The 20,866-nt window shown below is 42.4% G+C and overlaps 1 protein-coding gene across 7 annotated transcripts in view; it reads left to right on the forward strand.

The window, feature by feature from the left end:
* Nucleotides 1-20,866, forward strand: part of LOC111840698 (piezo-type mechanosensitive ion channel component 2-like) — a 64,700-nt gene that overhangs the window by 10,704 nt on the left and 33,130 nt on the right. For 6 of the 7 annotated variants that reach the window (XR_002837492.2, XM_023805790.2, XM_072714341.1 and 3 more), the window contains 4 exons: nucleotides 5,222-5,317; nucleotides 9,557-9,682; nucleotides 14,942-14,984; nucleotides 20,534-20,690. Coding sequence is in view for 6 of the 7 variants with exons in the window: in XM_023805790.2 (XP_023661558.2) it covers nucleotides 5,222-5,317; nucleotides 9,557-9,682; nucleotides 14,942-14,984; nucleotides 20,534-20,690 (422 nt within the window). In the remaining variant the exon portion in view is untranslated. Of the gene's footprint in view, nucleotides 1-805; nucleotides 1,126-5,221; nucleotides 5,318-9,556; nucleotides 9,683-14,941; nucleotides 14,985-20,533; nucleotides 20,691-20,866 lie in introns of those variants that run through there. The other variant, XM_023805793.2, reaches the window with a different exon arrangement.

Genomic DNA, 20,866 nt, shown 5'->3' on the forward strand with positions numbered 1-20,866 from the left:
TGCTGTCGATTGGTTATGCAAATAGCCTGCCGCTGAAACACAAAATACAACCGCCATCTTTTGAAACACACAGCGAACAGAGCGATCACAGCGAGAAACAAAATAAAGAGCAATAGAAACAAAAATATAAAAAAAAGTAAAATGGAAGGATGGACAAACGAGGAAGCACAAGGTTTAATCTCCATATGGTCGGATGAACAGATCCAGTGGGATTTAGATGGCACGACTCGAAATAAAAAAGTTTTTGCCGTTCCGGGCAATTCAGTTTCCCCTGTCGCGCGCTGATTTGTACACGGTTTCGCTGTTGTTTCATGTCTTTTTACGAAGCTCTTGAGCCATATTTTATTTTTAAAACATCACATGCCTCTTCTATGTTTTTTGTTTTTACAGATAAATGAAATTACTTAATTCGCTGGATAGAGATATTTCTTGATGAAAACGGTATAGTATTGCTTATAAGACTGTATTATGCGTGACGATCTACTGTATTCACATGTAATAATGTACCTGAGTGATTTTCAGACATTTCACATACCTCTTTGCTTTAATATTAGGGGAAACATAATTATTTCCTGATAGACAGGAGAAACATAGGGAAACTGAATTTCCCGGAACACCGTAATACCAAGCCGCTTGGAAGAAATGGGGCACACGCGAAACACTGAACAATGCCGCTTGAAAATCAAAAAACATAATTAAATAATTTGTTTGCTTTCAAAAGACTGAATTAGCAGTAAGCTAATTCTTACTGCTTTGATCCGCTTAACCAAAGTAAGTGTACCCTATGTAAACGTAATTGATGGCATCATGTTTTGGATTTTACTGAATCTTATACTGTGATAGAAGCTGACATAACAATAAACCGCATTTTCCAGCCTCAACTGTTAGTTTTAATTTTGGGCTGTCAGTCAGGGGCGGTCACTGATGATGTCATTTGGCGCCGGTACCATTTTTTACGCCAGTGGAAAACCGATATGAAAGAAGTACCAAACTTTCGGCACTTTATGGAAGTACCGAAAGTACGGTATCTGGTGCGGTGGAAAAACGCCCTTAGTCGCTCATTCATGAATGGCGAGGCCAGGACTGACTGGATTTCAACGCACGGACACTGATTACGTGTGCCAGGTAATCCTTGTTTGCACAGAACAAATTTAACGTGCTCCGAGCAGGTTTGAGGATTTGGATGTGCTGCTATGACAACATATCCAGCAAGATTTTCGAAAAACCGACAGATCCAGGATCATGCCAAATCGTCAACAATTACATCCGGCTAAACGAGTAATCCACGTACGAAAAACACCCGCCCCGACCCCCCCCCTTTGTTTTTCGTATCCTGTCAATTGGTGTTTCGGATGTTGTTCTCCGTCAGTGACCCTGTGTGAAACTTTACATTGTAATTTTGTGGTCTTTCCATATCCTCTCCTATTGACACATACACTTATGGGAAAGTCTGGGGTCTGAACACAGGGTAAGCCAGTCATCCCACACCCCGGGAGAATTTTGAGAGGAAGGGATAGAGGCCCTTGTTCACATGGACAGTAAAGACTGCTCTACCAAGGACAGGATTTGAACCTGTCACTTTCCAATCACAGGTATAGAGGCCTAAGCTGTTGAGCTATACACTGCCCCACTTTGCTGGTGCCTGAAAAGCTGCCTGCTTTACTGCAGTATAGATTAGGCTCTGGTTTTACACCGTTACTCTCATATGATGTGTCTTAGTGATCTTGCATGATAGGATGCTGCTTGTTTAGAGATTTAATTAGGCTCAATTGTTCAGAAATAGTAGTAGTTTTACCAAATAAGGAGACTTGTCATAGGGTGTATTCCTAATGAGTAATACCTTCCTGAAAACCATGGGTTTGCACGCAGTGTTTTGCTTCTCTTAGTGCGCAATTCAGCCATGAAGCACTTTTGTCACGTTTTTTATCTCACATTTTATTGCTGTTTTCCCTACTGAAACATTGAGTTTGTTCTGTCTCAGGATGTATACGGGACCTGTAAACTTTATATAGAACTAAACCATAAATTAAGATTCATATGTGTTTGTGCAAAGTACCACAGAGCTTTGACTGATAACCTTGTAGCTGAAAGGCCGGATGACTTAAATCTGTCCTGGAGGTCGCTGCACATGTTTATAGAGGGCACTCGCTTGCTGGATTTAGCAAATATTTGTGGAAGTGGACATTTACTGAACTTTTCAACAAATCTTGAAAATACAGGAAGATATATTTCCTTGAATGTAATTCACAGTTGATATATTTGACCAGCTGAGTCAAAAAACCCCTCCTGAAACACGAGAAAGGCTTCAGTAATGTTATTATGTCTTTAAATACGCAAAACTTCTACTGATACATAAATTACAGGAGAAATGTAAAATCTCCCAGAGTCTGTTAGTCTTTATTTGTTATATTTACATTCTGGTTTGAAAAGTGTATTTTGTAAATTGTACTTTTATTTTCCCTCTGCACGGTTTGTCCAGAAAACGGCTTCGTTTTCAGATAGTAAAATCCTCCAAGAAACGTTTGGCAGTCAGTGGCTCAGGACAAAATTTTAGAAATCTGTGGATTAGGCTTTAAATTTTACATTACACAACTTTTGGAGCTATGCTTTCAGCCCATAGCTCTTAAACTATTTGCAACTCAAATAGCCTTTTCCTTTAAAAATGTATTTTTCAGATTGGCAAGTCTTGAAAACTGGAAGCATTGCTTGGTTTGGCAAAGGATGCCATTTGTATACGGAGTCTGTTTACAAGGTCAGAGGACTTTCCATGTGATTCATGCTCGCTGCAGGCTAGATTTTCCCACTTTATTTTCTTTTGCTTAGGACACTGGTTCTCATGGTTGCCAGTCGGACAGTCTGGGATGGGAAAGCGTACCAAAGTCGACATCAGCTTGTCCCTATAAAACGACAACCTGCACTTGCAGGCAGCTGTAGTTGTGGAGGAAGAGGAGGGCTGTTGGACAGGCATCGTCTGCATTCCTACTCTGTTCAGAAGGCAGTTAGCCTCTTGCACAGGATATTTGATGTGCAGTTAAAGTGTTTAGTCACTGCATATTGGGTGTAGGACTGCATGAGATAGGGCTTCCTCAGCAATAAATGTTTGATGATTTACAGCTTTTGTTTGACTTTCAGGACAAAGTATTATATTCTAATTTTACTAAAATTACTTTGTTGCGCAGACTATAAAAAATGTGTAGTTTGCATTGAATATATATGTCAGTCCAGGTGTTTCATGGTGCTTTGGCTGCTTACTGGAGTAGTCAGCACTCCTGAAGTGATACTGTATTTGTGGTTTGTGTGAGTATAAATTTGGGTCAGTTATCAGTTGTTCCGATCATGGGCACAGGGGTCCGGCCCGAACAGCCATACAGGTAGTGCTAAGCAGCCTCCAGACAGTCGGGGGTGAGAACGGTTCACTGCGGCAATGGTTCAGGTTCCGTAAGAAGCCGTCGTGTGTGTGTGTGTTTGTATGTGTGTTTAATACATGTTCATTGAAATAATTAGACTTTGGGTAGCAGATTAGACTGTGATGATGCGCTACAGATGCAGCAGCCTCATTCTGTAAAACGCGCTGTAAGCATGCGGAGCTGAAGAAGCGGAAGGTTATCAGAAGCCAAAGGCAAACAAAGGGCCGTGGTGATTGGCTGTGTACACAAACCTAAATGCGTGTGTCTCATGGCTGAATGGGTGCCAGCAGTGCTGCAGAATGTGAGCCTCGCTAAAGAAACAAAAGATCGATTCACGGCTGGGGGGTTGTGGGCCTCAGCGCCTGCCAAGTGCTGGGAACTAACTGTTGTTTCAGAAGGAATCCATTTGATTCTCAATCTTGCTTGAAATTCTTTGTTTATGACTCAAGAAAAAAAGGTCAGTAATTAGGCTGCCAAAGATGGTCTGTCTCCGTGCTGCTGGATTGATGCACGGGCTGGAAGCTGGTGGCGCTCACCAGGCATTTGGCGATACACCGGGCGGTGGGCCGTACACAGGGCATTATGCTGTACACCAGGAACTGGGCCGTACTCCGAGGGTTGGGCCATACATTGGGCACTGGGCCGTACCTTGGGTGTTGGGCTGTACACCCAGCATCGTGCGGTATGCTGAGCATCGTGCGGTATGCTGAGCATCGTGCGGTATGCTAAACATCGTGCGGTATGCTGAGTATCTGGATTTATGCTGGGCATTGGGATGTATGCTGGGCATCGGGATGTATGCTGGGTATCAAGCAGAAGGACATGCTGGCATTTTCAGATTCTTAATATTCTTAATTAGTAGAATCTTGAACCTGTAAGTAAATACCCCTTTCAGACTCTTCCAGAAAGTCCCCAGTGAATGAGATTGGACCGCTCCAGGAAGTGATTCAGAGATTCCTTCTGGGAAGTGGGTGCCTGACTCACTGCCCCCTCCTGTTCAAGCACATGGTGGTTGTCATCCTATCAGGCACATAGAAGGACAGCTTTGATGTTGTGACTTTATCACCCAGTATGCAATTACCAAAAATGCACATTTTAGGTAATTGCTTATGTGTTTATAAACAGCTTTAAACTTTGTGAAATGCTGGAGCACTCAAATATTTTAAGCTGCCCAATGTTACTACTGAGATTAGGTGAGTCAGGCAAAAAGTTTGAGACTCGTACAATTTATTATATGAATTATCCTCATTCACGCCATTGATGTTCTGGACTTACCAGGCAGGTGGCTCTTGATGCCTGAAAGGTTTTCCTGTGGTCCGGCCACATTCATGAGAGAGCTAGTTAATGAGAGACGCATGGGCAGGTCTCTGCCCCAGCATATAACATCCACAACAGCAGCGTGTGAGCTGTTAGGCTTCAGTAATGTAACATGCTTGGTGAGGAAGTCACCTCTCTCTCGGTCACAGCTTATTGGCTTTTGGCATCATCATGTGACTGACTCCCCACCCATCTCCCTTTATTAATACTTTATGCATCCCAGGATCCTCTGGCTGATGTTAGTAGTTAATTCAATGAATCTCCAATACCTATTAATATCTTTGAGGATACGTATTACATATTACCTGGAACTAGAAATAACTATTACCCTTACTGCCCAGACTCATGGGTAATCCAGCATCTCACTTGGGTGACCAGCTATCATAGTGATAGAGACCCTTGGCAGTGAGGGTCGTGAGTGGGTTGTGCACTGTAAATAGCAGTGGCTTCGGCTTTAGCGTGAGGCTAACTGCATTGTCGTGTTTTGCTTTCTGTAGCTTGTCTGTTCCGCTACAATGGGCTGTCGTTCATCTACCTCCTCTACCTTCTGCTCATTCCACTTTTTGCAGAACCAACAAGAACAACGATGCAAGGTAAGACTCTCATTCTTCACCTGTTTTTTCTGCACCTATAATGTGAAAATGTACTATTTTGTTGATAGAAATTTGTTTTTTGGAGTTGTTAATGGCCACACTTCATATGGCTGTTGTGCTTTGTTGGGAGATTCAGCTTTATGAAATATACATACTTTATGAAATTCACATTATTTTAATAAACTGTCACTCTGAAAGCCTAAAACAGGCCCAATTTCATACTCTGACTGGATGAAACAGATGATCGGCCCCACCTGCTGATCAATGGCATGCTCTGATTGGATTACACAGATGATCGGCCCCACCTGCTGCCCAATGGCATGCTCTGATTGGATAAATCCATAACTGTTTGTCAGCCTCCTGAGAGGTACTGTTGTCATATAAATGTAAAGCAGGTTGACGTATGGTGACATTATTCAGAGGACACTTCTGTATCTTTGGAATGTGTATTACTGTATTAACGATTGTAATTAAAGTATACAGATACCGAATTATTGAATGTCACAAATACAAGTGAAGGATCAATATTCACTGCTGATAATAGGCAGTTACTTTCCTGTATGTGCAGTTATGAAAGATGTATGGATTTGCAGTCTGTAAGTCACGTGAAGCAGTAGCATACCTTCAGGTGTTGAGGCTTTATGAGTAATGCAAACACTGATGCTTATTGTACTTATGGCTGATGTTTCACAGGTTATACAACAATTTTTCAAAAAAAAAGTCAACATAAATTACCCTCTGTCTCCCCCTAGTGGTTATTTGCGACGATGTTGATGATGACGATGAGAAAAAAGCAAGTATTAGCATTTATCTTGTATGATGGTAGTTATCTGCAGATTTGTGCCATGCACTAAAATGTTTTCAACTTCGAAAAAAATTAGAGCTCTGGCAGCAGATGGGGGTAGAAAAACGAACCCCCCCACCCCCAAGTCAAACCGCAGTTGTGGAACAATGGGGTATTGAGGGAGACTGTGTAGAAAGCAGAGTGCTCTACTGCAGAGTTTGGGGTGGGGGTGTGCACGCTGATGGAATGCAGGCGTTAACAGTCTGTTTGCTGTTCACGCTCACACATGCTGTCAGCCTCCCCCCGCCCATGTGTGGGATCCGAGCTTCTGGCCCAGTAACTGATAAGACTGCCGCTCTTCTTAGGTCACCCCAGCCGAAGAAACATTCCTCTGGTTTTTGACGACACCTCTGACTATCCAACAAGATATGAGGAACTTTTTGATGGGCATGTATGTGTACAGTTGACCCTGCCACATCACGGGGCTTAATGGAGCAGCTCCCCTACTATCTGGGGAGAAAAACCTCCTACATTTTTTTGGTCTCCTTGGCAAGCAAAGAGAAGCAAAAAGATATGAGAAATGTGAGACATAAAGATCACTGGGAGATCAGTGCAAGATGATCATGTGAGAAGCTGGCATGGACACCTTTGGCATCTTCCAAACCAGCACTGTATATTTTTTGTAGTTATCAGTTACTAAACTTTTTGTGTGTCTGCTGGCCCTTGTGTGTCATCTGTGACTTTCACAAAATTCCCATTTAATTTCTTATGCTGACCCCACAATATACAACTGCTGTGGGGAAAGTTGCAATGCAGAAGGGGTTTTCCTTAAAGCCAGCCATCATTAGCCAGCGTGAGGATAAATGGGGGCAGGGAGATATCATTAAAACAGTGGTAAGTCAGAGAAAGACACTCAGCACTGCAGCCTCAACTAATCAGTGTCACTCCTGATTACTGCTCTGGAATGTTCCGCACCCATCACTGATGCTGAGGGTCTCGCTTCCACAGCGTGGTTTTGCATTTGCTTTTTTCCATTTTTATGAAACAGGCAGTATTTTGTTTAAGCTGTTTTTGAAGTCAACCACATGTGTAAAATATACCATAGGATTTTAGATGAAAGTTAAGAAGTTTAAGGTAATGCATTCCATTATCAAGCTCATGAATTCTAATCAGGTTCGTAGACCTTTCACATTTTGCTGCTGTCCAGTGGTTAAGTTTGGCTCTCATGGTGCCTCTGTATTTAAAGAGGATACTAGAGAATGGTTACAGCGATGCACAGTTCTGCCTGTAGTCTTCTCTGTCTTCTGGCGACTAGGCGGATTGCCGTGCTCTGTTCATCGCTGAGTCAGCAAAGCCTCTCCCAGCAGATGGCCAGAAGGAGCATGTCAGCCTTTCATGTCCCAAGCGGAGGGCATAAAGCAGATCAGTATCTGTTCATGTGTCAGACTCCCCTAACGTGAGTGTCAGCCATGAAGTCTTTCTGACGGCTTCTAGTTCTCAAAACTTTGTCACATGGCATTTCTGATGAACTCAACAAGGGGAAATCTATTTAAATACTTTAAAATATATACATGAATGTACTCATTTTTAAGTTTATGAAGTTCAATTAAATATGTCACTTATTAAATGAACTTTGGCCAAATCTCAAATCTTGTAGTATATGATGATTTCGTTCTAGTGCCTGGGGTTGGTGTGGGCACCACAGAAATAAAGAAACCTACAGAAGCAAACAGGAGAAGAACCAAATGCCCTTCCTGCCACACAGGACAGTTCCTAAATGGGCATTGTCCTGCATTGGCGTAAGAAGCAGGCGGGCTTCCGCATTACAGAGAGAACAAAGTGCAGCTTCCAGACGTAACCGGCAGCGGTAAACTGGGGGGCTGAGGAGGCGGGAGGGCCCCCACGGTCAGGCTCCACACGGAGAGATGTCAGCTTCCTCAGGAAATGATATCGTTAGAAAGCCTGTCTCCAGCTCTCTGGCTGGCTGTGTCCCGCAGCCGGAGCTGCCTCCCGTTTCCTTTGGACTCTGCGTGCTGAGGTGGGAGATCCTGCTGTCCAGCTTTCATCTGGCTCCTCTTAACACCACTGTCCAGTGTCTTTTCCACTGAAGTATTACTTTGTGCTGTCCTCCTCAGCACTGTTGCTTGTGCTGGCTTCCTGAATATGCTTTTGTTCATCGTTGCTCATTGATGAATTCCCCTGACAAGCTCTGAGGTCAAGGCGCTGCCCACCTTGGCATATGCGCCTCCAACCACTGTTGCATTATGGGAAATATTTCCGCTGTGACTCACAACATGAAATCTAATTAAATGGCAGTAGAAAATTTGTCTTTCTGACAAGTTGAACTTGTAGTACTCTATATAACCTGAGATGCACTCACAGATTTTGGAAGACCCCAGTCAAGGTGGAGTAAAATGTGTTAGACAATGGAGAGCTTTAAGAAGTCCAGTGAAATCCTGTAGAAGGAGAGCTCTGTTACCCCAAATGGGGCTATGGCAGCTCAGGATGCCTGGTATATGCAGAGAACCATGTTCCAGGGTGGCAGAGACGATGGTGGTGGGAAGTGCCAGCAGCAAAAACAAAGAACATGTGGTGAAACTGAGAATGAGAGGGTGGCTCCCTCACTGTGGGAAATTGGGGCTCAGGGGGGCTTGGGGCTGGAGGTGTCATGCTGTCATTGCAGGCATTAGCCTGTGCGGACTGGGTGCTGAGATGATACTTTGATTTAAATCTTCCTTTCTTTGCTTTATAAGCATTGTGATGAACCAGAGACTTTGGTATGAAGTGACATGAATTGATTGTCCAGGCCTGGGAGTGTGATTTCAGGCTTTCTGCTTAATAATAATCATCATCATCATCATCACTTTATTAATCCCCATGGGGAAATTGTCTTTTTATGCCTCCCTCAACTTGCTCTTTGTAAGCAAGCTGTCTGTGATGGGCAGCCACCCATGGCAGTGCCCAGGGAGCTGGGGGTTAAGGGCCTGCAGACATGCTGAAGCTGGGTTTGAACCTATGACCTTGTGATTACACCCAGGATTAGCCCACTGAGCCACACGCTGCCCCCCAAATTAATGTATTGACACAGTTACCATTATGGATGTGTTTGGTTGTGTGCTGTCTACTACTATAGGAGGAATGCTTTTGCTTCTTTTTATTAGGGGATTTGTAAATTTGCTAATTTTGTTCCATAAAGTTTATTTTATTTCCCTTTTTTGTTCCAGTGCAAGTAGTTTGCAAAGGCACCCTTTCTATGAGGAACAGAGAGAGACATACTGTAGTATGGCTTAGGCTCTCTAAGGCAGGGGAAGGCAGCCAATCAATGCTGGAAGTCTAACACCGCATTTGATTGTCATTATGATGACAAAGCCAATAAGTTATGTTGGTAATTTCTCCAACTTCTAATGTGCAGCCTGGTGTCTTAGTAATTCTCATTTTTGCTCTTTCCTCTCTAGGTCACACAGGACGCCTGCTGAAGGGCCTTTGTTTCACCAGTATGGCATCCCTGCTCCTCCACATCTTCTATCAGATATTCATAAGCAGCCTACTGGCAGGAAATAGAATTGAGGCCAACTTTAACTGTAAGTAGAACAGCCAGTCAGTCTGTTTGGCCGAAGCTTGTGCATTGTATGTTTGGTCATTTGGAGGTGTCAGAATATTTTAGAAGAACTTTCACCTTGATTGGATGGATGGATGGATGGATGGATACCATTAACAACAAACAAACAACTTTGTCCTTATAGATGGTTCAGCCACTTTGCGTCTGGACTTAAATGGTGATGGAATATATATTTGATTGTCTGAATACTTCAGTAGTCTGTGGTTATTCTATCAAGATTAAACGAGTCAAGTAAACCATACTGTAGAATCATATTTTGTGTGTATGATGTGGTCATTTAGACACATAAGTTGAGAATCTGCATTTCAGCTGCAGTAATGCGTGGTTTTATTTCTCATTCATGTAGTCGATCAGTAATGAAATACAGCAGTGCTCGCAAACACTGAAAAGTTAACGCTTCAAAATGTAACCCTAAGTTGGGGTGGTTTTTTAAAATAAATAAGCTAAATTTGTGAATAGAAAACACAACTGGCAAACAGATGAGAATAAAATATGTGGTCAGCAGCATTACTTAGCTGTGGAATCCATGGGTCTAGTGACGTGCAGGTCTTGGCCTGACTGCTATGTTTTTACATAAACTGATGCCTTTAATAAACCGGGGGGGTATTTTTTTGGCTTGGGGGGGGCGCTTTGAAGGTGGCATCACTGTGATCACTGAAGTTGTGAATGCTTGATCCTGCGTCATACTTTACAAACAGTGATGTGACCTTAAGTCCCAGTTGGGTCCCTTTGCTGGTCAGCTGGTCAAATTGGCATGGGAAGCTGACAGGCCTTCTGTAAATGGGGGACAGGAAAACTTCCAGTAAAGATTATCCTGTTGAATTCGGCATGGGCTGCTTAATATATCTATGTCTGCTGTTTCTGTGTTGATGTTTAACTGTCTCCCTTGCAGTGTAGGAAGTGTTGGCTCTGTTCCAAAAATGACATCTCCGTCTCTCTCTGTGACTCTGTGTGGCTGCTGGCAGGAAGCAAATCTGACAACATTTAAAATGTGCTGGCAAACCTACGACCCCCTTAGTGTGGCTCGGGAAAACAACTGGCCTTTCAGCAGAGGCAATGCAGGGAGGGGAGGTGAAATATGATCCTGCCCTTTAAATTAAAGTGCTTTAAGACCCACAAGCAGTGTCAACATCTGCGCTTGTGTGAGGTTTCAAAATAGTCCACAAAACCACTTTGGAATTGTACCCTTTGGGTGTCAGAATGGCCTTGATCAGAAATGCCAAGAAAACCCACAGAAATGTGAAAGAATACATGTCACATTCCCTCTATTGTTAGCTCCTAGGGCACATGCTAAATGCTGCTTTTTGTTCCGTTTGCATTTTCGGAATGCCAGATTGCTCTCAGATTGGACATCGACTCCATGCTATAAGCATGATGCACGCACACACAGCTTTTGGGGAGCCCTGTTTAATCCCCAATAGCTCACTTTATTCTCACCAGGACCCTTGTGTCAGTGTTCATTTTGTTTTTATTTTTGAGCCTTTGCATGCTGACTCCGTAATCGGAGGCTTCAGTCGCCGTCCCTGGTTGGCCTGCTTTCCTGTGTGTGTCGCTACATCGCAAAGTGCCTCTTCCCGGAAACCTGTTCCTGCCCCTGCTGAGGCGCTATAAAACTCACTGTCAAGGCTTTTGTTTTAACGTCACTGTGAGACAAGACTCTCTAAGTATCTGCTGCTAATAACAAACATTAATTTCTTTTAGTGGTCAACAGATACATTGTTTGACTAGAATATATTTCCTCAGGATACAAACCCGCCTTGGTCTAAAAATAGGTGGCATGTGTTCCTGTGCTGGTCGCTGCAGCTGGGAGCTGATTCCAGGTCCTGTATGAATATGAATGTATAGGGATCAGCAAAGGTGCTTTGCTCAAAGCCTTCGAGAGTCATTGTTCTTGTTTATTCCTTTACAATTTAATCCCAATTGTTCCAAAAACCTCCACTTAAATACCAAAAAATTGTATTTTGCTTTGAGATCTTAACCACAAAGTATGCAGATATATCGCTGGCCAAAATGTTTAGTCATTTTATCTCTTTGATGCCAGATTGTAAAATGTTATTTATATTTATTAATAGATTTAATAATCCCTTCTTAAATTAAGTTTTTTTTCCCGGTTTTGTCCCGGTGAGGACAAGCATTGTGACAATTAAGATGCTTAGATAGCTGTAGGTTTTCTAAAATGAACTGTTATTTTCCAAACCATTATTCCTCAAAAAAGCAAATCTGTTAACAAAATTAGAAACTAAATGTGCATTTATGTTTGAGTGTGTGTGTGTGTCTGTGTGTGTGTGGTTTATTTTTATATTACATTTTGACATTGTGGGGAGAATTTTTCAGGTGCCCACAAAGATCTGTGAATGCAGTCAAAAAAAGTAAAAATGCCAAAAGTCTCATATTTTGTTTGGTTACTTATGGTTAAGGTTAGGGCTGGGTAGGGGGTTAAGGTCGTCATTTTGGGATTAGAGTTTTCCCCATAGACACAAGTGGAGAGTCCCCACAAAAATATAATTACAAACCTGTGTGTGTGGTGCTGTTGCTGTAGAAGTAGTAGTAGGTTTTATGCTATTGGTGCAAAAAACAAATATTATAATTATATTGTAAATCTAGTTCATAAAATTGCACTTTAAAATGCACTTTAAAAGTTTCAGTATGCCATAGTGATCAATATTTTGCATTTCTTGGCTTTTAAACTATATTGAAATGGTTGCACCTTTTATCTTGTCACTGTCATTATTTACATTATTGTGTCTGTGCTGTGTGTTCTTTAGATGTTTTGAATGTTTTTCTTTTAACTGTAGTTGTATTTCTTAAAAAGAATTCCCCTCAGCCTCCTTCCTTCCTTTTACACAAGCACATTGTGTATGCAAACCCCCCTGCACCAACCCCTACACCTCCCCTCCCCAAATAGCCAGGCCTTGACCATCCGTGCCCCCCCTATAGCAGTCATGCACCTGGACAGACTGACACAGTTCCTCCACCAAGGCGAGGTGCCCAAATGTAGACTTGCTTAAAATGACACGAAGTATGAATATCACCAGCTGCTCTTATACCTACAGTCTAGCTTAAAATGTATAAAAGAAGTATTTAGCCACATCTGACATTTAATAAACGTCAGGACCATGGGTAACTAAGCGCTACAACATTCAAGGCAGTGCTTTCACCATAGTATAAGCAGGTCATGAAGCAGTTCTGTACTGTTCCTTTACTCTTTTCACTATTAGCTTACTGACAGCGTTCTCCTGTTAGTTTAAGGTGATGGCCCCGTTCCTATGAGGAAATCCACCTTAGAGCCCTAAGGTTTAAAGAGCTTTGCTATGATACCAGCCAGGATCCGAAGACGACAGAAGTTCAGCTTTTGAAAGGAAATTAAATTCCTTTGCAGATTTCATTAGCAGAGGACACTTGCTTGGTGATATTTGTGTAATTTGGGCTCATGGTGTTCCTAAGCCAGTCCTTCGCAGATGTCAAAGAGATGTACCTAGAAGAAGAATAATCCTTAAGGAATGAGATGCTCATGAAATGAGGTTGTTAATGACACATGTTTAAATAGACGCAGGCAGTCCCTGCATGAAGCTTCCATTTGCAATGAGAAAATACAAGTAGTGCAGGGAGCTTCTTCACTGTGTCGGAGTTTCACAAGTAGTCCAGTCTTGCATGTATAATTCATCTGTGTATCTGCTGTTTATGATAATGATCATGGGGACCTCCCATGCTGTATGTGGGGGGGGGGCAGACTTCCTGCAGCCACTCCTTTTATTTGATGGCCCAGAAACCCCAACACTGGAAGACCTGGACATTGGACCCCTGTCTCCCAGTCTCCCAGTTCTGCTGGAGTGCAGTTTCTCTTCCTTCGTCGGTACCCCCCCCCCCCCCCCCAGGCTCTAATACTCTAATTACTGAGCATATGGTTCCAGAATCACTGAATGAGTTTTAAGGGAAAACAGTTTACAGTTGGGGGTGGGGGCAGATTCACGCTGCGGAGCCCTGAGAGCAGCAGGATGTAGGTTTTTGTTCTTTGCACACTAACGTCCAGAGGGCTATTCTGTATGAGCACCAATTATCAGAAATACAGCTACAGCACTGCAGTGTTGGTCTGTCAGGTGTTTCCCATAAGAAATATGTGTTTTCCCACAGAGAGCTCTTAGTATCTACCTTTATGGCTCTGGGTCGGACTCTGGTGGATCCGGCTGTTTTCTTGGAGAGGAGAGTCGTTCATGTGCTCTTGGGGGTATGTTTGACTTAGTGATACTGCCACTATATTTATTTAGAGGGGGCATTAAGCTTTTACAAATATATACTGAGTATGCTAATACAATTAGGTGGATGAGATGGGGAGTGTGTGTGTGTGTGTGTCCATGTTCCTAAATGTCCCCAGAATGTGATAAAAACATGTTGTTTGACCTCGTGAGGACATTTTTTTCAGTCCCTACAAGCAGAAACTTAATTTGATAAAAATCTGTCAATGGAATCACAAAACTAAAAATGCTGAAAGTCTTGTATTTTGTTTGGTTACTTGTGGTTAAGGTTAGGGCTGGGTAGGGGTTAAGGTCATCACTGTTAACATTAGGGTTATGCCCATAGAAGTGAATGGAGAGACCCTACAAAGATATAGGTACCTTGTGTGTTGTGTGTGTGTGTGTGTGAGAGAGAGAGAGAGATTTGTTCAGTGACCTGTACATGATCTGACAAAAACTGCACTACTCATGTCCTACTTCTTACATTTACATGTTCAGCAGAGTCATCAACAAAAATGTTTAACCAAAAAAAAAGTTTCCCACAAAGCAGCTTAATTGCCAAATAAAGACAGGCATCCCAGCAGGGAGGCGAATGATTCAGGTGCTAACATGTGCAAATTTGTATTTCCAACTGACCCTCAGGCTGAGCATGTAAAACACATGAAATTCATGCAGAATGTGAATTCCACACTTTGCCAGTGTTTACTGCTCTGTTTGCTTGCTATATTTCTCGTTGACTGCATGCTTAGTAACATTTTTGTGAAAGCTAATGTATGGTTACAGGCTGCTATTGTAACAACTGTATCATTTTGCTCATGACTTCATAAAGTGACCATATTCTTACGTGACAGCTTCTTCTTACGTTTAAAAAATAAATTGAATAAATCATTGCAGTAACCTAGATTGATTTGTTTAGTTTGTTTATTATAATTCATAATGAACCTTCACTTCATCAAATGGTTTAAAATATGGCCGTTTGCCTTTTCCAGGTTCACTGTGGGAGAAATCCATCCGGCAGCTTGGCTTTGGGAGGTGAGTAGCTAGACTCTGTACTGGGCGTGGGCGTGCTCCCAGTGCCTGTGTTAAAATGGGAACTCTTACCCTATCCCTCTGTACTGGGCGTGCTCCCAGTGCCTGTGTTAAAATGGGAACTCTTACCCTATCCCTCTGTACTGGGCGTGCTCCCAGTGCCTGTGTTAAAATGGGAACTCGTACCCTTTCCCTCTGTACTGGCCTTGCTTCCAGTGCCTGTGTTAAAATGGGAACTCGTACCCTATCCCTCTGTACTGGGCGTGCTCCCAGTGCCTGTGTTAAAATGGGAACTCGTACCCTATCCCTCTGTACTGGGCGTGCTCCCAGTGCCTGTGTTAAAATGGGAACTCGTACTCTATCCCTCTGTACTGGGCGTGCTCCCAGTGCCTGTGTTAAAATGGGAACTCGTACCCTATCCCTCTGTACTGGGCGTGCTCCCAGTGCCTGTGTTAAAATGGGAACTCGTACCCTAACCCGCTGTACTGGGCGAGTTCCCAGTGTCCTTGTTAAAACAGACGTTAGTACTGAATTCATTTTTGAAGGATTTAATCGTAATTTGGAAAACCTAAAACAGTGTGTCACCTCAAAACTTCAATCTTTCGTACATCTAGTTGAGCAGCGTTTTTGTGTTAATGATCCCTAAGCACTGTATTCCTGAAGTCTCATTGTTTTTCCATTACTGATGGCACTTGCCTTGTTGTCTCCTGATAAAGTCGGGCGATTAACGTAAGTGAATCTCCATTAGGTGTCTGCCAAGTGGCTGAGTGATGGTCTTCACTCGCAGCAGGGCCCGTCATTCGTCACCTGACAGGCCCTGAGCGAGACGGCTGTTAAGGATGAGAAGGATACTTGATGTACTCAAAGACTTAGACATTCATTAAATGTCCCGTTAAAAGGCTTTTTCTCCTGGGAGGACTAAAAGGCATCTACAGTCTATTCTGTTGTGTGAGTGTTTTGGGAAGGGAAAATGGCATAACTATTGGAAATGTGTTTGGTTTGTGACAGATGTAGCAATCAAGTATTTTATTATAGTGTGTGTGGCTGGAGAAGCAGAGGGATGTTCATGGCACCTAAGCGTGCCCTAGTGCATCTTCCCTGCATCTTTCCAGTGTTCCTCAGCCACCCAAATGGAGTGCATCTGTTTTTTAAAGCTGACTACCTGTGACCTACACCTCATCCTTACCTCATCCTTATCCAGGGACACTGTTCCCTATGGCAGCCTTATCAGATTTGGAGTTGCACAGGGGAAAGAAAATCTGGTAACACTTTACTCGAGGGAGCACAGGTGGCTTAGAAACTCAGTTAAAATCATGAACAAATGTAGAAACTGCGTGAAATGTGTGAAACATTATGATTGATTAATGATGAATGAAAATGGGATTAGTACATAATTAATAAGGATCAGAGTGTACTACTACCCCTCAAGTAAATATTTTTAAAACTCAGCTTGCAGCCACAAATTTATACATTTCCCTAAAAGATGTATGGTGGTAGGAATTAATTTCAGCGTTTTGCACAGAAGCTTTTGGAAAGTGCTAACAGCTGCCAGGTCTTGGAGGGCGAGGTTTGCATTATTCTGGAAACACACAATTCAGGGTTGCAGTGGAATTGTGAAAGAAGCAGCATTTCTGTACTTGACCTTCAAGAATTGTGGCTGTTGTGTCTCTTGGGTAGAATTAGTATTATTCTTCTATGAGATCATTGCCTTGATTTAATTTGAAAGTTGAGGAACACCCTCAGAGTCCATTTCCGTTCTCATGAAGAAAAGTACATTGTCTGTCTGGCTTTGTCTTTGTCTGTCTCTCCTTCTCTACAAGGTCAGCTTTTGCTTTAAATTTGCTTCCGCTTTGTCATATCGGGATTGTCCGATGCCTGTTCCTCTGGGAGGTTACTGGCTGTTGTGTAAATTTTTATCCTTTTGACTAATGAATTAGATATTGGACCTCATTTCTCATCTGCTATGTATGATTGTTCACTGAAATTAAGGATCGCTTATGGCCTGTTTTGAAATATTCCCAAAATAAAGCACAGAAACTTTGGCCATCCACAGTAATTTTATTGTGTGGGACAGGATTTTAATTCTACTCAAAGAAATGGTTATACCTTTCTAGGGGAATGATGGCAAATAAGTTTTTTGGTTCATGTAACTTAACTGTTTTATAAATTTCTTTTAGGTAAAAGGATAACAAGGAGTTTTTATATTTTATTACAGAACTCTGCTTAGAGGCTTTGATCTGACATTTTCTGGTCATTAAATGCTGAATGATTTTTTCCAGTGCACTGTTACAGATTTAGAATTTTTTTTTACATTTTCTTCTCTCCATACCAAAACACTAGTACAAGTTTACACATATTTTGTCCAGAAAATAGAACATAAATTCAACCAGAGTACCTGGCTGGGACCCACGTCAGAGAGAGCATGTAGACTGCACATGCTGAGAGCCTAGGTGCGATTAGACCTCGCCGCCCTGGAGGTGTGAAGTGGCATTACTAACCACTGATCTGTGGCGCCCCCTGATGGCTGCAGTCAGTGTGTTTTTATTATCAGTTTTAACCCCAGTCCTGTTCAGCTTTATTTGGCCAACTCTGGCAAAAATAAAAAGATTTACATTAGTTGCACACACAAGTTTTTTTTGTTTTTACGTGGCTGGAGAGCTCCGAGTCCACAGAACTGTTCATCCACTCATCCCGTAACACAAGGCGGTCGAGCAGTAAAATCCTCGCTGACAATCACACATGTGTTTTCTGTTGAACTTGGATTTTTGTCAGATTAAGATATGACCTTTTTCCTGTCCCTGATCAGTGATCAGATTCGGGTCGTTGGGGTGTGGGGGTTTGATGGGTATTGGGTTTGTGGGCAGTGATACGTGAGGCGTGAATCATGGCTCTGTGCTCTGTGTTAGTTTTGGCAGGAGAGGGCAGTTCTAGCAGCCCCCCCTCCCCCCACCGTCTGCCCCGGTCGACCCGTACATTTAGCAGCAGCAACAAATTGCAGGTTTGCCTTTACTTGCTGTCCAAACAATCAGGGCATACTGCTGCCTTGTTTGTGTGTCATGACCTGCTTTTATGCACAGTCTTTGGGGTTTCTCCCCCAAATCAGGGGGCAGTCTAAGTGGGTCCTTTTGCTGCTGGGAAAAAAGAAAAGTGTGCACAAAAAGTCGCTAAATTTTTAATCATCTTGTGATTTAATTATTAGAATCAGAATCACTTTTTTTCCTCCAATGCATAAGGAATGTGTGCTACATTTAAACAATTCAGTACAAATGGTGTCCGACGCAAGTCTGTATTAAGTCTGTGTAAGACAACTGTAAGCCATGAATGTCTTCAATAAACATGTAAAATTATAATGGCAAGGGGCTGGGCAAAGCAGTTTCTATCCTTATGCAAACCCATCTTTACCTGTGGGCCAGACTAGCTTGGTCTTGATATCCTGCTGTCTGTGCAGTGGCTCTGTTAGGGTCAGGGTCAGATTTGTGCTGTCGGTGGGATTCTTCACCTTTGGTGCTGTGCTGTAAGTGTTAACAATACTTTCAGTGTTTGTGCATTTATTATGAAAAAACACTATCACTATAGTGAAGACCACCTTCATTTTAATACTATCTATGAAAATCTTGGACTGGTGCTGGACCTCATGTCTTACGAAAAGAAAAGTGCACGGCAAAAGTCGCAGCATTTTGAATAATTTTGTTTCGCAGACGCCGTAGAGTCAGACCTTGCTCTGTTTCGCCTTCCAACAACAGCTTCCTGACCACTCCCTCCCAAATTCTCCCACCCCCTCCGCATATCAATTCATTGCTGTTTCCTTTCCAAACATGACCCCCGCATCAACATTTTGCCATTAGGTTGCAATATTGGCATTTACTTTTGGAATGCAGATCAGAGGTATGAGGTCACATAGCCAGAGTCTAGCTCATGTAAACCTTTAATATAAACCCCATTGGAAAGATAAAGCTTTTAATTGTAATTAATATAGAAGTTAAATAATCCTTGTAAGGGAAATAACCATTGCCTGAGATTCTAAAAATGGTTCATATATTGGTCTTATATTGATCAAAATTACAAGTTTTGTCAAACATACATTGTACATATGTGTAATAAAGTGCTATTGTACTGTGTCCAGGCAGCATATTGCAAAGTTTCTGTGACCTCTAGGCACCAGACAAAGACTTGTTTAACAAATTATGGCACAGTTCCAGAAGGTGACATTACAGCATACAGATAGATGATATGAAATGGTTATAAATCCTACCAATCCCTTTGGGATTAATTTCAGCACACAGCTTGATTGTTGAAGAAGTCTGGGCTCCACGGCTATATCTTGAGCTTAATTCTGAAGTGTTTTTCTTAATATTTTTCTATTTGTTTGAGCGAAGTGCCCTGGCCGGTGCCCTTGTCTTCCTGGGTATTTCTCAGCTGGATGCTTGCCAGGCTTCCTGTTCTGCTGGCCTGCATTCTCTTAGGGTCTATTGATAAGTTCCCCAAACACAGTGTGTCATGTGCTCTCCCCCATGGCTCTTTGTTTCTTACCTCTGTCTGTATGTACAGTATCTGTTCTTTCATGCTTCTGTTCCTGAAGGTCACTGTGTGTATACTGTGTGTATGTAGGACCCCTCTGAAGATACAACACCTGAAGAAGAGTCAAGGATGCCAAAATACTTTTTAAAGTTTTTTTTACGGAGATGATTGGTTTCGTTTTCTGTGAAGGTATTAATGCCTTCATTGTGAATGACTTGTATCGCATAGATTTTGCAATTTCCATGCTGCATAAAGATAATTTTGTGTAAGACTGGAAGCCATGAATGTCCTTTGTCTTTGTTCCTCCTTCAGTTTCCACCTTACAGGATCATGGCTTTTCATGATTTTGTTTTTGTAAACTTTGTACAACAAACCATCGCTTAAGTTAATATCTGTGACTGAGCTTCTGGTCGCGCTGGTTGGTTACATCTCATACTGCTGGATGTTCCTCTGCTTTACAGTCTGCGATGGTCACTCTCCACCATGCTCAAGACTTGTTGCTTTTGTTGTTTTTTATTTAGTAACTTTTGTTAATGAAAGAATTATTTGGAATTTGGAGGCATCCGAAATTAACATTGTTCTTCAAAACATTTTAAATTTAAATAATTAAATAAATTCCAGTCAGTGAAGATCAGATGTTCAGCTCTAATATCCCTAACATGACATCATCATAAGCCTTGTTTATGACATGCCTGCAGAGCAGATACTGAAGCTGAGGAACAATCAGCAAGCAGTCCTGACTAGGAGCTGCAGGATTCATGCAAGTGTCCAATCATATGAGGGGAGTGCACTACAGCCATATAATAAAACGTAATGGAAAATTTGAGAATGAACAAATGGAAAGAGCCTTAGCATACACGATTAGCCTTAGCATAGTCTTCTCTGATGCCAAATTGTCTACAACAGTGATTCCTCAAACTGTCTGACTGGTACATACCATACTCTGAATGGACCGATGTCGCTTGTGAAACATCTCTGGTTCACTATCGTTTCACCCGTATGTTTGAGACTGACGCCTCTCACTGTTCCCTCAGTGTGGCAGGCGCCGATGCTGGTAACGGCATCCGTCTTTTCATCCCGGATGTCGGCATGTGCCTGGCCAGCTTTGGCACGTTGATCATGTGCCGCAGCCTGCAGATGCAGCCGGGGGAGGAGCCTCGGTGTGACGCTGACCTCAGAGCAGCCAATCAGGTGAGACATTCCAACTAAATCTATTAAATAATATACTCTGCTTATGGACACAAGTCATGTCGTGTTTTGAAGCTGCATTTTCTCCATATCTTCAAATGTGATCTTATTGAAGGTAAGGAGGTCGTTATGCTTATGCTTAAGAGCCGGTGATTGATTGGATCAATATTACAGCTCAG

Source organism: Paramormyrops kingsleyae, chromosome 1, assembly GCF_048594095.1.
Source record: "Paramormyrops kingsleyae isolate MSU_618 chromosome 1, PKINGS_0.4, whole genome shotgun sequence".
Taxonomy (NCBI): domain Eukaryota; kingdom Metazoa; phylum Chordata; class Actinopteri; order Osteoglossiformes; family Mormyridae; genus Paramormyrops; species Paramormyrops kingsleyae.